Genomic DNA, 16,911 nt, shown 5'->3' on the forward strand with positions numbered 1-16,911 from the left:
GGAGTTTCTCAGGCGGCTCCATTAGACACTTCCGGGGCCACTCTAGGAAGTCGGAAGGACCCGACATCTCTGTTGCAAGTCCTCCAAGACACCTAGAACTTCAGAGCCAGGAGACCCCTGGCACGAAAAAACATCTTTGGAGGAAATACCATCTCAGTATTGCAGAATTATTTTTTTCTGCTAAAAAGAATGATTCTCGCTACCAAAACCAACCCATCTGCATGTACCTTTGATCCCATCTCCTGCAGTCTTCAAATTGGTTGTATCTCGGCTGCTTACAAACTTGTTCATCTCCACTATCGTAAAATCTTCACTAAACTTACCATTTCCTCAAGCTCCTCTAAACCCATTGCCTCCAATTCCTCTCTTCTCATTCACTTTTCAACTCTGTGATAATCTGGTTTTCCACCACATTGGTCAACTGAAACCAACTCTCCAAATTTACCTATGATCTCTTAATTTCCAAGTCTGTTGAGTTTTTTCCTCAATCTTGATCCTTTTTATACTCTGCAGCATTTGACTTTTCGCCACGCTATTCCTGGATATTTTCTCTTCTCTAGGTATTCATTATACTGTTCTCTCCTGTTTCTCTTGCAGGACTCTCTTTTTTCTTTTCCTATTTATTTACTCTTTCCCAACTCTTTTTCTTTCCTGGCTATTTCCTCTCTGCCTTCTTTGCTGACTCTTCTGAATCAACCCCTGAGAGTGAAGCCTCAAAGTTCTATCCTGGTCCCTCTTCTTGGGGCCCCACACCACCAGAGCTCCCACAAGAAAGGACCAAACAGTCATTCAACTATTATTTATTAACTGTGCTAAGCACTGGGTATAAAGAGAAAGGCAAAAAATACTCCCTGCTCACAATCAGCTCACAATCTAATGGGGGAGAAAGCATGGAAACAATTCTGCACCAACAAGATAAAGGGGAGACAATCTCAGAGAAAACACTAAGATTAAGGACAGTAGGGAAAGGCTTCCTGTAGAATGTGAAGATTTTAGCAGAAACTCGAAGAAAGCCAGGCAAGCCAGAAGGCACAAATGAGAAGAGTATTTCAAGCACAGGAAACCACCAGCAAAAAGTCAGGAAATGAGGTGTCATACCAGAGGAACAGCAAGGAGACTAATGTGACTGGTTTGTAAAGTTTGTGGAGGGAAGCAAAGTGTAAAAAAGACTAGAGAAATAGAAGGGGGCCAGGTTATGGAACCAAACAGAAGATTTTATTTTTAATCCTGGAGGTAATAGACAGCCAATGGAATTTCTTCAATATGAGGATGTTTTGGTCAAACCTGGGTTTGGGGAAGATTACTTTGACAGCTGAGGTCTTTCTGGACAATCTCTAAGGATCTCCTATAAAATTTACTTGCAAAATTTAGAATATGGAATTTGGGGAATATCAACCTGGAAATCATGTTGGTGGGATCTCAGTGATTCTCTCCTTAAAGTCCAAATGGGATCATTAGAAGCCAGTCCTTTGCAGGATTCAGTGGTCTTCAATAAAAGTGACCCAGGTGTTATCCCCTTCACTGAAAATACTTCAGCACTCAAGAAGAGTCAGGGCAAAAGGAATACACAATTTTGGCACAAAAAGCCCTCTCTGAGAGCCTCGGACTAAAAGAGTGGAAGAGTTCTACTGGGCTCTAAGAATGGACTTGATAAATATCTGGAAGTTCCCTAGACACAAATGGACAAGTTAACTGCTTAGTTAAAAGACGTAAGAAATTCTTGCTTGGATGTGCAATATGACCTAGAAAAGAATCAAAAGATCCATGAGAGAGCTCGACTTTCACATAAGTAAGATAGATTAACTCTGTGAAGCCTATTGTAGTCAAAGATGTCTCCAATATGGGACTAGCAAAATGAAGCAAATATTTGCTACTTATATTAGTCAGCAAAGCTACTAGAGTTTATCTGAAGTCAACCACAGCTACAAGCATAGGTTCCCAAAATGGGCAATACCACCCTCGGGGGAAGTGGGGGGCGCTGGAACGATCCAGAAGGTGGTAGTAGCCTCTGGTGCAATTGGGGGGCATTAAGTAAAAATAAGGGTTCATCTAACCCCAGGGACACACTGAATAACTTTTTTTTGTTTTTTTAGGCAATTGGGGTTAAGTGACTTGCTCAGGGTCACACAGCTAGTAAGTGTCAAGTGTTTGGTCTGAGGCCGAAAATTTGAACTCAGGTCCTCCTGACTTCAGGGCTGGTGCTCTACCCACTGTGCCACCTCGCTGCCCCTGAGTAATTTTTTTTTAAAGGGGATGGTAGGCCAGATAAGTTTGGGAACCTCTGCTACAAGGTATATACTGAAAATGTGCACCACTGAAACAGCTGGAGTATCTTGGAGTTTTCCAAGATGAAAAGTCTGGTTAGCTTTGCTTGGCTCTATCCTAGATATCAAAATGGCATGTTAATGAAGTATGACCAGCAGCAGTGAAAACTAAAAAGCAAAAGAGAAATGAATGTGAAACAACGGAGATGGAGAACTAGTTTCCTGACATGCTTTCCTTTCAGGTAACAGAACTTAAAGAGCTTGCAGCTCTTGTTAGTGATGTGTCACCTGTAAGACCTTTTGGTAGCCCAGCTTCAGGTGGTAGCTGGTGACATCAATGATTCTGGCACCATCAAATTAAACTTGAAAATTATTAGGTATCCATGGAATGTGGAGAATGTGACTCTTATCCAAAGGTAACTGGAATAGGGTTTCGCCTCTCCACAGAAGGAAAATGTACAGCCAAGGTACTCCAGAAACCTCCACCTTCAAAGAACATTCCTTTTCCTAAGCTACGTGATACCTCTGAAAACAGAATGGCAGTTGAAGAGATATGGCCACTATCAGTCAGTTTTAGTGTCTTAACCAATGGAGACTATGCCTCATCTTCCAAATCAGTTAGATCTTCTACTAACATTGGTCAGTCTAATCCAAAAACTACTGTCACTTCAGCAGAGCATAACCTTAGCAGCCTGGCCTCCTAGACCCCACCTAGGGAGGATACTGGTCTAAGTACAAAACCATAGCTGAAGCCCAGGATCCCAAGCCACAGCTGGAACACACAGAGAACCAGAAAGCCCCCATAGCTGCTTCTGAAGTGTGCTAACACACACAATACCTGAGCGGAGATAACCTGTTCCTGGATAACACTACTGCAGGGTCACTTAGGCATGCCTCAAGTGAGGCATCTGAGCTTAAATCTGTGGAACTGGACACCCTGGAAGGCAATATCACTAAACAAGTTGTCAAGGGAATCACTTCAGCAGAGGTGTCAGTGATCTCAGAGTATCCAGTTTGAGGACTCAGTAAGTGCAGAATCAGAAGGCTGCAGATCATTCCTAAATGGAACCTTAGGAGCTTTTCATGGGCTTTACTTAGCACTGCAACACCATAAAGAGCAATCTAAAGAGTTCCAGTATTTTCAGACAAAAGGTGATGCCCTGGATGATATTCCAAAAGATGCTACACAGTTTGTGGTTCTTCAAATAAATGATGCTGCCTCTTAGACAGAGATCAATGAGTCTGGATGAGAATGGCTGAGACTGAAAGACTTTTCAGTGCTTTGTGCCACCCTGGGTATCAGAGGCAGACCTCAAGAACCTTCCCGACTTATATTATCTGCAAACAATGCTATGGAACTAGAAGGAGGACTTTTAGGACTTTTTACTCACAGGACATGCCCCCTTCACTCCCCATGTTACCCTCCCCCTTGAATATTTGGAAGTGATTTGCAGCCATTTATTTTTAAAATCTGTTTAAAACCTCTTTATTTCTAATAACTGGCATAACCTAATTTTCACTTTTTCATTTATATCTAGCAGTACAGCTACTGCTCATAATTATGAATGATACATTTTGTATAAGGTTTTGCTCTCATGATACCAGGGCTCAGCCAGGAGAGTGACAGGACTTGGCTCTACTGAGTGACAGATATCCAAAGGGGCCATGTTAAATTAAACAACATTCAGTTCCTTTTCACAGGAGGTGACAGTTGTCATAGCGTTAATGTGAAATTTGGTTATGGTTTCTGAAATGTGAAGAAAATGTCCAGTAGGGAGCATGACATTAAAGAAAATAAGAAAATTGTTTTGGGGATTTATCGGCTGCTATGGAATGTGCCTCAAATAACCAGATCCTATCTTGGGCCCATGATGCCATGATCACCTGAGATTAGGTTATTGGTTTGTATTCTTTACACTTGATGCTCCACAGCACACGGCCTCTTTGACTCAGCACTTACCTTTTAAGTGTCGTTCTTCAGTTGTACGTAGCGGAGGAATGATGAGGGGTGTGGTTCTGTTTCTGAAGACATCCCAATTGTACTTCTCCGTGAATGTGAAGATTTAAAGTGCGTTGTTCAGTTGTTCAGTCATATCTGATTCCTCTTGACCCCATGGACCCAAAGCTGCCCATGGGGTTTCTTGACAAAGATACTGGAGTGGTTTGTCATCTCTTTCTCCAGTGGATTAAGATAAGAAGAGGTAAGTGTCTAAGGCCAAATCTGAACTCAGGTTTTCCTGACTCCAGGTCCAGTGCTCGTTTCCACTGATCCACCTAGCTCTTTAAAATGCATATAAAATGCCAATAAAAATAAGACTTGAGAAGAGAAATTAAAAAAAAAATTAAGCCAAATGGCCAAATGGAGGATGGATTGGAATGGGGAGAGACATCCCTTATGTGCCCCCATATCATCAGGTACTACTGTAAGCATCAAGACTGGGAATGCATGAGGAGTGATCACCAGGAGAAAATTTGCTTTCATTGGACTTATTCCCAAGTTAGAAAATTCAGTCTCTCCATACTCGTAATAGTGAATCCCAGATTACTGAAGAAAAAAATACCCTCTTTGGATGGAACTTGCTATTTCTCATAATTTAGTTATGTGAGAAGAATATACTAACGTGGAAAAAGGGGTGGAAGAAGATGAACCTTACTCTTATCTGTAATGGATAAAGGAACCTTTAACACAAAATATATAATGCAGAAATACAGCAAATTCAACAGAGAGACAAGTAGGCATAGGGAAAGGGGAGGTTAATCCTGGAAGGTAATAGTAACAAGCAAAAAAAAAAACCCTTCCTGATCCTTAATGGGATATTAAAAGGGGAGAGGGAAAACTAAAACCTAAGGGTGTGCCTTAGATCACCTCTTAGACAATGCAGGAGGGGCTGAATAAATTGTTGATGGAGTGTTGCTGCAGTATGTCACTGCTTTCAGAGAAGCCTAGATAATATTAATTGAACAGAGTAAAATGAACAAAACCAAAATATACAAGAAAAATACAGTAGGGGTCAGAGCCGATTGTGGAGTAGAGGCATATTTCCCTCCAAAGAATTTTAAAATAATGCCTCAAATTGAATTCTGGAGCAGCAGAATCAATAGAGGAAGTAGCAGATGACACCCTGTCCCACTAATGTTCATCCAGTAATCTCACTTCATCCACAAAGGAAGGAGTACCTCTAACATGTCAGAGATGAAAGTTTTTCTTATACAAAAAGGGAAAACTTGGAAGTTATTTTTGTAGTTGGTATATCATTGACTCAATCTAGACATAGATTTGGAGGCTAAGTACCCCACTACTATCTCCACACACCCATAATAATATTTCTTTCCCCCTATCTAATAAAGATACAGGGACCATTTAGAGAGGTGTTTGCTGCCAAATGAAGGAAATGAAATGGGCAGGAGAAAAATGATCTCATTTTTCAAATGCATCAAATTCAAGGAACCCCCTTTCTAACTGCTACAGAAAGACCTCTGAATTCAATGTCATAGAAGGTCCATTGGCACAAACAAAATGTATGAAATTTGGGTGGGACCACATCAGAAAAGGTCTCCTAGAGGTGCCGTTTAAAGTGGGCTTAAAAGTACTCAAAGCATAAGGAATAGCATGAAGGGGAAAAAAGACATGGAAGCAGGAGAGCAATGAATAGTATCTAAGGCATCATTTGGCAGTGACATCAAGGCTGCATTAGAGAAGGTAAGTCATGTTAGGAACTACTGCATTAGGTAGACAACACACAATTGCATACAAACAAGACATATGCAGAATAAATTAAGAGATAATCAACAGACAGAAAGTACCAACATTAAGTAGGATTAGGAAAGACTTCTTATAGAAAGTAAAATTTTAGCTGGGACTTGGAGGCAGGGAAGTCTAGAGGCAGAGAGGAGGATGGAGAGAATTCCAGGTATAACATGCAGCCAATGAAAATGGCTGTAGTCAGGAGATGGAGTATCTTATGCAAAGAATAAGAAGGGATAGTGTCACTATCAGAGACTACTTGGATAAGGTATAAGAAGACTGCAAAAGTCGGAAGGCACCAGGTTATGAAGAGCTTTTAACACCAGAGGATTTTATATTTAACCGTGGAGGTGACGAGGAGCTCTTGGAGTTTACTGGAGGGTCACATGGTCAGACTTATGCTTTAGGAAGCTTATTAGCAGCTGAGTGAAGGATGGATTGGAGTGAGGAGAGACTTGAAGCAGGGAGATCAACCCACAAGTGACTGCAACAACTAAAGCATGAGGTGATCAGGGCCTTTTACTGAGGTAATGGCAGTGCCAGAGGAGAAAAGAGAGCATATGCTACAAGAGTAAAATCAACAAAATTTGTCAGTTAGTTTCCTCTCATACATCTCACCATTCCATACTTTTTTTTTTAGGGGGGTGAAGCAATTGGGGTTAAATGACATGCCCAGAGTCACACAGCTAGTAAGTGTTATGTGTCTGAGGTTGGATATGAACTTGGGTCCTCCTGACTCCAGGGCCTGTGCTCTATCCACTGCTCCACCTAGCTGTCCCACCATTCCATACTTCTAACAGCCCATGCACAGCACCCCAGCCTCATCAACAAATTCTGCCCACACCAAGCAAGTGTGTGAGTAGAACAGTGAGGCCTGTCAGACCATGTATGTGAAGACCCCTTAAACCCCCTTCCTGCTATTTATGAAGAGCCATTATTGACTCTGAAACAAAATGAGACAGTGAAACATTCTGTTTCCCTCCCAATAAAAGCCTAGGATGCACCTGATAAAATAGAACAAAGTTAAAATTCCATTTGAATGCACCATTCCAAGAATGTTCCTTAGAGAATAAGAACCATTTCTCAACTGATAAATGCTCAAAGGATACGAACAAGGAGTTTTCAGAGGAAGACATTCAAACCATTAATAACCACATGGAAAAAATGTTTTATATGACTAGTAGAGAAATGCAAATTAAAACATCTGAGGTTCCATATCATACCTATTAGACTTACAAAGCTAACAACAACAAAAGACAAATGTTCGAAGGGGCTACAGGAAAACAGAAACACTAATACACTGTTTGTGGAATTATGAACTAGTCCAGCCATTCCGCAAAGTAATTTGGAAATGCGTTCCAAAAGCTAAACTGTGCAAACCCTTTGACTTAGCAATACTACTATTAGGTCTATTACTGCCTCCACCCTACTCCCGTCCCCTAAAAAAAAATCAAAGAAAGGGGAAAAGGACCCGTATGTGCAAAAATATTTATAGCACCTTTTTTGTGGTGGCAAAGAAATGGTTGAACAAGTTATAGAATATGTGATGGAATACTACTGTGCTATAAAAAATAAAGACAGAGCTAGTTGCAGAGAAACCTGAAGAGATCTGCATAAACTGATGCATTTTGAGGTAAGCAGAGCCAGAACAACTTATACAGTAACAATATCGTAAAGAAAAACAACTTTCGAAGAGTTGGGAACTCTGATCAAGAAAATAATCACAATCCCAAAGGACTCAGGATAAAACATGCATATCTATCCAGATAGAACTGATGGATTCAGAGTGAAGATTGAAGCAGATTGTCTTTTCTTTCTGGACATGGCTTGACTTTACATGTTTGTAGCAGGAGTGTGTTTTTCTTGCTTTCTCAATGGGAAGGAGAGGGGAAGGCAATGGAAAAGAGAATGCAAATATCTGTTTGAAAATAAAATTTTTAAAAAATGTTCCTTAGAGACAGTGCAATTTATTGAAAAGAACACTGGCTCTGGAGTCAGAAGACCCAAATTCAAATTCCAGCCCTAACTAGCCATGTGACCATATGAAAATCACTTAACTGCTCAAAGCCTTGGTTTCCTATCTGTAAAATGGGAATAAAAATGATTGCTGATATAATTTACCTGATTATTGTGAAGCTCAAATACGATGATCTGGGTAAACTGCTTTGCAAATTTTAAGGCACCCTGTAAATATCAGTTATCACTATTATTATTACTTCACCTCTCTGGGCTTCAGTTTCTTCATCTGTACACTGGGAATACTTTCACTATCTACCTCACCAGGTAACTATGGAGAAAAGTATCTTGTAAACCCCCAAACACCATAAAAACGTTAGCTGCTACTATTATTATCAAAAAACTCATTCTACACCTTCAGAAATAGCTCATGGCAAGTAGGCTTTGATGATCTGTTTTACAAGGAATTTATCACAAGGAAAAATCCCATGTAGTACATAAACAGCCTTACAATGTTGTTGTGAGGAAAGCACTTTTTAAACCTTAAAATGCTAAATAAATGTGAGCTATTTTTTGCTTCCTCTAATAGTTTTAAGTTGCAACAGATTACACAAGTAACAAGTTCACCTATGATCAACATTTACAGTTCTCAAATACAATCTATTCTACACCAATGTTAATCTGAAAAGTTTATTATTATGCATAATTGTAATACTTAGAAACTAAGCAACCTAATAAACAATTCACATAAATTACTGCTATTATTATTACTTCTACGGTCAAACCCAATTTTTCATGAGTTTCCTTTTCTCTCAACTCATTTTTCACTATGGATGATTAATATCAATTTTGATAGTCTTCCCTGATACCACGTACAGTTTGGTTCTCACCTTGCTCTCTGGGAGCCACATACCTCAAATGATAAAGATCCTAGACTTGACATTCCAGCAGCCAGGGTTATTTGTACTCCCACTCTCCAAGCCCAGGCCTAAAGCTACCTCTGTCCCAATGTGTCCTCCAACCCTCTTTCTCACCTTAACAAGCACAATTTTCAAAGACACTTCCAAATCCTAGTAGATAACTCAGGTTAACAATGCTTTTCTAATCTGATTTCAATAACCTCTAGGCCTCCAAATAGCCTTGCCCTAAAGGATCTTACGATTTTGAATAAATTCAGTGAATCTTTCTGCAGCCTTCTCCATGGACTAGATCACTTTCCAGTGTAGATACTCTATTCCTAAATAAAGGCTGCACTGACACCAAGATTCTCCCATATTGGTAGAGAGATCTCTCTTATATAAAATTTCTGATGTTAAAACATGGATTCCAACTGAACATATTTGCAGTCATTACAGTAACAGGTTTCTCTTTTGTATGAATTTCCTGATGTTTAGTTGTTAAGCTGTGAGCTCTGACGAAAGGGTGTTTTTTTTCTTTCTCATTTTTGACACATACAGGGAAGTTCTGAGACAATAAGTTTAAACTGCTTTCTGAGAACAGCTATTCTCTTGTCCTAAGCTGCCTGTTAAAAGCGAAAAAATACTCTTTGTAAAAGCCTTTTGCTCATTCATTACACATATTAATTTTCTCCAGAGTGAATTATCTGATGTTTAAGGAGGTTTGCTCTTTGACTAAAGGCTTTACCACATTCATTACACATAAAAGGTTTCTCTCCAGTGTGAATTCTTTGATGCTGAATAAGATTTGAACTCCTACTGAAATCTTTCCCACATTCATTACATTTGTAAGGATTCTCTCCAGTATGACTTCTCTGATGTAACATAAGTTCTGAGTTCACACTGAAAGCTTTACCACATTCCTCACATCCAAAGGGTTTTTCTCCAGTATGGGTCCTCTGATGTCGAATAAGTCGAGAACTCCAACTAAAGCCTTTCCCACATATATTACATTCATAGGGTTTCTCTCCACTATGAGTTCTCTGATGTTGAATAAGGTTTGCTCTCTGACTGAAGCCTTTTCCACATTCATTACATTCATGGGGTTTCTCTCCAGTATGAGTTATCTGATGCTGAATAAGATTTCCTCTCTGGCTGAAGGCTTTCCCACATTCATTACATTTGTGGGGTTTCTCTCCAGTGTGAGTTCGTTGATGTCGAATAAGCTGTGAGTTCAAACTGAAGGCTTTACTACATTCATCACATTCGTAAGGTTTCTCACCAGTGTGAATGCTCTGATGTTGAATAAGGTTTGCTCTCTGACTAAAGTCTTTCCAACATTCACTACATTTGTATGGTTTTTCTCCAGTATGAGTTCTCTGATGTCGAATAAGTTGAGAGCTCTGACTAAAGGCTTTGCCACATTCCTCACAACTATAGGGTTTCTCTCCAGTATGGATCCTATGATGCTGAATAAGTTGTGAGCTTTTTCTAAAGCCTTTTCCACATTCATCACACCTATAAGGTTTCTCCCTAGTGTGAATTTTCTGGTGCTGAATAAGGTCAGAAATATATTTGAAGTTTTGAGCACAGATATTACATTTATGGGGTTGCTCACCTATAATATTGCCCTGATGTATATCAAGGTCTGAATTCATGATAGAGTCTCTCCAAAATTCCTTATATTCCAGGCTCCTTTCCTCCATGGGATTTTGCTTATGGATCACAGTTACTGGCTTTAAATGTTTCTCCAGGGAAATAGGTTCCCTAAAAATCAACTCTGAAAAGTTTCCCTGATGGCTCACTAAATTTCTTTCTGATTCATAAGCTTCTCCAAAACCAAATTTCTGAGGAATGACCCTCAGAAGTACTTCTGATATCCCTCCATGTAATCCTATGTCTTCTGACATATCCTCTTCTTGACAGGATGTCTTGCTCTCAGTCCTTATCCCAGAATCTGAAACAATAAGTAAAAAACATTACCTTTAAGCTGTGCTAAAAGGAAATTAAAAGCACAGAAACATAATCAAAGAAATTAATGTCTAAGAGGAGTAAGGGCTTTGAAAGTAATCAACAAAACTGTCCTACATAAAGGACAGAAGGAAGAAGTAGAGATTAGGTAAGAAGGGGAATGAAGTAGTAGAAGAATTGACCAAAGCTAAACAGAGGAATTGAGGATCAGCTAGAAGGCCAAAGGAAAAGCAGCTGCATCAGGCCGAAGGAAATGGAGTTCATGAAGATGGTAGGAGTGGTACCAGGTGAGTGAGGCAAGGGCTTCAACAGTTAGCTGACAATGGGTGAAGCAAGGTAAATGCTGTGGGTGATAAAGATACACTGTCATAGGGAAATGAAAAGAAAGGTATTTTTGCCAAGGTCCAAACATGCACCCCACGCTCACTGAGTGAGAAGAGTTTTCCATCCAACAAGAACTTTTTCGGGAAGGGAGGGTTAACACCATCAAAGCCCTCTCCAACACCAGTCAGAGCACCCTATGTAAGTGATATATAGATAACACTTTAAGGTCTGCAAAGCATTTCACATACAATATTTCATTTCTGTGAGGTAACTACTACACTCATCATTATCCCCACTTTATGGAATAGGAAATTGAGGCTGAGAGAGATTAAATACCTAACCCAGGGTCCACACAGCTGATAGGTGTCCAAAGCAGGGTTCAAATCCCAACTCCAAATCTAGCACTCTATCTACTACATCACTCAATTTTTCCAGTGTCACTGATAGCAAAGCAGGACAATATAGCGCACTACGGAGAAAGCCCAAATACAAATTTGTTATCAGAAGCCCTAAGTGTGAATCCCAGCTTCATCATACACTAGCTGTAACCTCCAACAAGTCACTCGACCACTCTGTGGCCCTGTTTCCTCATCTATGAGATGGGAATATCATTATCTACTCTGACTCATGTGGCTGAAAATTCTCGCTAAGAAAGATATGACAACCAAGGGCAACAATGATTTAGACCATAAACTAATTATGAAAATATTATGGTGGAAGATGATGGAAGATTATAAATGACATTGACTCATAAGACAAGAAGGAACGGAAAAAAATTGTTTAAATGAAGCTTGTTAAAAGCCCTAGCTAAGTAGAATCATCTTAGGGATATTAAAGGATGTAACCATAAAGAGGACAACAGATGAAAAATATGCAAGACTTGCAATTCTTTTTTATAACTCTTCTCAAGTACATCTGTCCAAAGATGCTGTATGATAAAGTAGTGACAGCATCAAGGAAACCAAAGATTGAAAACAGCTAAACTACATCAAGTATATAAACAGAGGAGTTTCCTACTGAAGACCACACAGCTTGGGAGGCATTAAGGTATCTAAAATTCTCAAGATATTTGGAAAGAGGAGAGGATACTAAAAGTGTGGGGAAAATCCCTGACCTTATTAGCAAAAAAAAAGTCAAACAATGAACACTAACACTGAAGGATCCTGAGTTTATGGTCATGGGACCATCAAGATGATGATTACTTATTATCTCTAAACAATCTCAATTCTCCAACCCTCCAAAAAAAAAGGCAATATATGAGGTGCAATTACAACAAAGTTGATAGAACACCAACAAGGTAAATTTTTTATGCATTAATGACAGAGAACATTAATCTTTAAAATTCATTCAGTACCCTCTCCTGTCCCAACCTCCCTGCCTCCATGTGTCAACAGCAGGTATGCAAGGTAATACACAGTTTCCCTATGGTTGCCTGCTACTGAAAAAATTATGCAGAAATGATTTTCCCTCCTCCTAAACTTCAAGAAATAGCAAACACTGACTCCGCCTAACCACAAGCTAAAGTGGAGTTTGAAGGTAGGGTTAAAAATGTGTTGCCTTTTGATTGAAATGCAGCACTAAATTAGGAATCTCAAATGCTACAGCTACTCCAATGAGAACACCATCTCACTGCAAAATGACCCAGCCCCGTCAGCCTGGAGGAAATTGAAATCCAATCTAGTCCTCCCAGAGGGCATTCAGGGCAGGGAGCCAGGCTGACCAACCCTATATCCCCCAACTCCACAACGCTGATATACAGTATCAGGGGTATACCAAATAGCAAAGGGACAATAGCCAGAAAGCAAATGACTTAAGAATCCAAAAGGTAGCTGAAACCATGGATCTACGTGCCTACTTTTCCAGGTCTTCAAAATTTGTATTAGAATAATCTACACAGACATCAAGGTGCCCTTGATGAAGGTATAAAAAAGGAACGATGAGGCTATCACTTTTTTTTTTTTGGTTTGGCTAGGCAATGGGGTTAAGTGACTTGCCCAGGGTCACACAGCTAGTAAGTGTTATGTGTCTGAGGCCGGATTTGAACTCAGGTCCTCCTGACTCCAGGGCCGGTGTGCTATCCACTGCGCCACTCAGCTGCCCCTCTTAGTTTCTTTTCTGAATTCCAGGTGGGCCTCACAAACTGTCTATTGGACATCTGCAGCTCAGTACATCCAGAACAGAATTCATTACTTTTCTCCCCTAACTTTCCTCCTCTTTCAAACTTCCCTTGGTCTATTAATGTTGCTATTTTTCTTCCAAGTCACCTAGATTCATAGTCTTATAGTCATCTTTTACTCTTCCCTGTCTCTTACCTCTCATATCCAATCAGGTGCCAAATCTTGTTAATCATACCTCGACAGCATCTCTCCCTTCTGTCCCTTTCTCTCCACTCACATGGCCACCACCCTAGCTCACCTCAAGAACTCCTCACTTCTTGACTAAACTATTGCAATAGCATCCTAACTGGTCTGCCCTCTAATTTTTCCCCTGTCCAAAACCCTCCACAGTTACCAAATTGATAGTCCTAAAGCACAGGTCTAAACATGTCACTCCCCTTCTCAAGTTCCAGTAGCTCCTAATTACCTCTGAGACAAAATAAAACTACATATTCTTCTCCTTAGCATTTAAAGACATCCAACATTTGGCTTCAGCCTACCTTCTCAGGCTTCCTATACTAGTTTCCAGCTCGATGGCCTGCTTGTTGCTCTCCACACATGACTTTCCACCTCCTAGTTCTGCCCCTTTTCCTTCAAAGCCCAGGGATAGAGTCAACTTGCCAACTCCTATAGAAAGGCCACTCTGCTCCCCAGTTGTCAGAACGCTCTTCTCCGCCTTCATAACTTCCTGTGTACTTTGCATGCACTTTGTTATTCACTCTTCTGCGCTCCTGTGGTCTCCCCCTGCTCCCCACCAGGACATGAGCTCGCTGAAGACAGAGACCGTGATTTTTGTCTTCACATCCCCAAAGTGTAGCACAAGGGACACATCTGGCACATAGTGGGTCTATGCTTGTTGGAAAAAACACACCGTCCTTGTACAATCGCTTCTACACCTTTTTACACTGCTTTCCTTAACTGCTTATAGGGATTATTTAAAGGGTTTTAAACGTTTGTTTCTTTTTTGGTTAGCCTGCTTTGTTAAAACAAAATTTATCCAGAAAAATAAAAAGCCCTCCTCCTACCATCTGGCTTATCACTGCCTCCACTGTCAGAATCAACACTTCAGCCCATGGTCCTGGTGCAGCCATCTTCCCCCGCTTAGGATCAGATGCTGACATCCTAATTTCTTACATCTTACCAAGTCCAAAGTTCTGATCATGGTCTTCAAAGTTTTCAGCACATGGCCCTCAACACACACTCAATTCCTTTGTCCTCAACACATCTGCCAGCTCTCTGCCTGTCTCTGGGACTACTACTCAGTATCCTTTGCCCATTCCCCTGTCCCACCTTCACACCTTCTCTACAGCAGTGCCTCGACTATCCGAGTATTTCCCGAATTGATAAGAGATGACAACTATTCACTTGGTCCCTCTCACTCACTTCTACTGAAGTCTCTCAGGATCTCCTCTCTTTTCTTAGTTCTCTGTAGATCAAGGCCCCACAGATCTTCCTCTTGCTCCAGCTGGAAAATCAGGTCAGGTTTGGAAACTTGAAATCCTGCTCATGGGGAAGGAAATAGGATGTGTTGCTTTGTGCTTGGAATTAGGAAGAGAGAATACAATCTCAGCCCCCTCAGTAACGGACAACAGGTGAACTAGGAAAGAAAGGAAATGCTGGGAGAGAACATGGTGAAAAAGCACCTTCAGAGAGTGGGACGGCCCTCTGAAGGGGAATACAGTTTCAAGAGTTGGGGCTGCAGGATAGGGAAAGGAAGGGATGGGTAATTAATTAAAGGAGCTAAAGATCTGAGCACAGTATAACGACAAGATCATTTGGTCCATCCCTACTGGGAGGACAGGAAACTCCCACACATATGGGCTTCACTGGCATCACCAAATGCAAGGGCAGTTTACTATAGGAAACTTGGTTAACAAGGGCCTGCTCCTGCGAGTCTAAAGAACTACCCCTATACCAGAGATCAGACCTCTCAGTTCATAATAGGAACCAAAAACATCTTGTCCCTGAGATCCAAAGGACTAAGAGATCTTGGTCCTGAGTTAATTTAATTGGCTCTTCCAAGAGCTCCCCAGCTTTTAACATGAGGTACCACAGAAACGAATCTGCAGAATCCTTACCCAGAGACACCACATTCCCATAATTTTCTCGCATCACATCCCTGTAGAGGGCCTTCTGGTCAGGATCCAGATGTGTCCATTCCTTCCTCGAGAAATACAAAGCCACGTCCTCGAAGGTCACTGCCTCCTGAAACAACATGTCCCTGCTATTCCAGGGAGAGTGCTGCAACTCTGCCTTGCCTGGTATGACAGAGAGACCAGACAGCCTTGGTAAAAGGGAAAGGATATGTATTGAGGGGATCTGATGCTGTACAAGTTCTTACTCTATTCTTAGAGGGGAAGAGGGCAGGAGAGAAAGAGGAGAGGGACACAGGGAAAATATTAGCACAGTGGAAAGAAGTCTCAACCCTAGATCTCAGGGAATATTTTTATTGGAGTTTGACTAGGCCAACTGTAAGTTCAAGAGGATGAGATTAGGGTAGAGATGAGAGAGGTCCCCTATAAGGACAGATAAAAACAATTAAGACTCATTTTCTTGAATGCTAAAAGTTTGGAGGGGACATACTTTCTCCCCTCCTAATCCATCTTTTATAGTATGGAAAGACTACTCCTTACGCACAGATTTAGGCATGTCACCGCTCCACACTAAATCCTTCCATTTATTGACTCTAAAGTCAAGTTCAAACACCTGTGTCTGGTATTCCAGGCCCTCCACAATGTCTCAACTCTACTTTTCCAGCCTCATCTTGTATCATCACATATTCTTCAGTTCCTATGTGTTGAGGCCTCCATGACTTTGTTCACACTGTTCCCTGTGCTCATAATGTCCTCACACATCTATACCCAACTTTTTTTAATTCTTAACAATCTTTTAGCAATCAACTTAAATGCAAAGGCATGAAAGCAGAGGACTGTACACATACCCTATTCTTCAATCAAATGGATGTCTTACCATCCCCAAATACATCTGATGACTTCCTGCTTCCATGACTTTGCTCATACCACTTCCTTAGGCTGTATGCTGGTCCTTCCTCCATCTCTACCTGTTGAACCCCTTCAAGGCTTGGCCAAAATGCTACCTCTTCCACAAAAGGCTTCTCAATCACTCCAAAGTGTTCTATCTTCTGAACTCCCATAGTACTGTGTTTGAACCCATTTCTATTATTTCATTTTTTTGCCTTCCATGATTGGTTTTCTGTTTTATCTTCTCAACTAAATTGTGAGCTCCTTCAGGGTAGAGATGATGTTTATTTCATTCCCAACTATCCCACTGTACAATGTCTTATGTAAGGTTCTCTAGTAAATCAAAAATCAATGTCATTCCTCCAACTTTTCTTCCACTCTTTGATTAAGTATGTTTATAACCTATAAGGGAACTGGGGGGAGGCATGGAGAGGGAGTCCTTTTTCCCAAGTAGTCGACATTCTGGCAGTGAGTCTTGACTCTCTGCTAGGCTGGTCTTGAATGAAGACACACAGTCCATTGCTGGGCTCAAAGCCTTTCCAGCTTGGTAGAATTGGCAATTCTTTCAAGAATTCAGACTCCCCTATATATTGGCGGCTTTAGAGATGTATTTGTGTG

The 16,911-nt window shown here is 40.8% G+C and overlaps 1 protein-coding gene and 2 pseudogenes across 1 annotated transcript in view; 2 read left to right on the plus strand and 1 right to left on the minus strand.

The window, feature by feature from the left end:
• The first annotated feature begins 1,247 nt into the window (after positions 1-1,247).
• Positions 1,248-2,031, plus strand: LOC110214285 (rho family-interacting cell polarization regulator 2 pseudogene; annotated as a pseudogene).
• A 616-nt stretch (positions 2,032-2,647) lies between these two features.
• LOC110214392 (rho family-interacting cell polarization regulator 2-like) lies at positions 2,648-3,547 on the plus strand (annotated as a pseudogene).
• Positions 3,548-7,158: 3,611 nt separating this feature from the next.
• The window catches only part of LOC110214395 (uncharacterized), a 66,483-nt gene continuing 56,730 nt past the window's right edge, over positions 7,159-16,911 (minus strand). Inside the window, 2 exon segments of the mRNA XM_078153825.1 lie at positions 7,159-10,414; positions 11,706-11,728. Of these exon segments, the coding sequence (XP_078009951.1) occupies positions 9,545-10,414; positions 11,706-11,728 (893 nt within the window). The 3' untranslated portion in view covers positions 7,159-9,544.

The sequence above is a fragment of the Phascolarctos cinereus genome, unplaced genomic scaffold (genome assembly GCF_003287225.1).
Source record: "Phascolarctos cinereus isolate Bilbo 61053 unplaced genomic scaffold, phaCin_HiC Scaffold_4;HRSCAF=312, whole genome shotgun sequence".
Taxonomy (NCBI): domain Eukaryota; kingdom Metazoa; phylum Chordata; class Mammalia; order Diprotodontia; family Phascolarctidae; genus Phascolarctos; species Phascolarctos cinereus.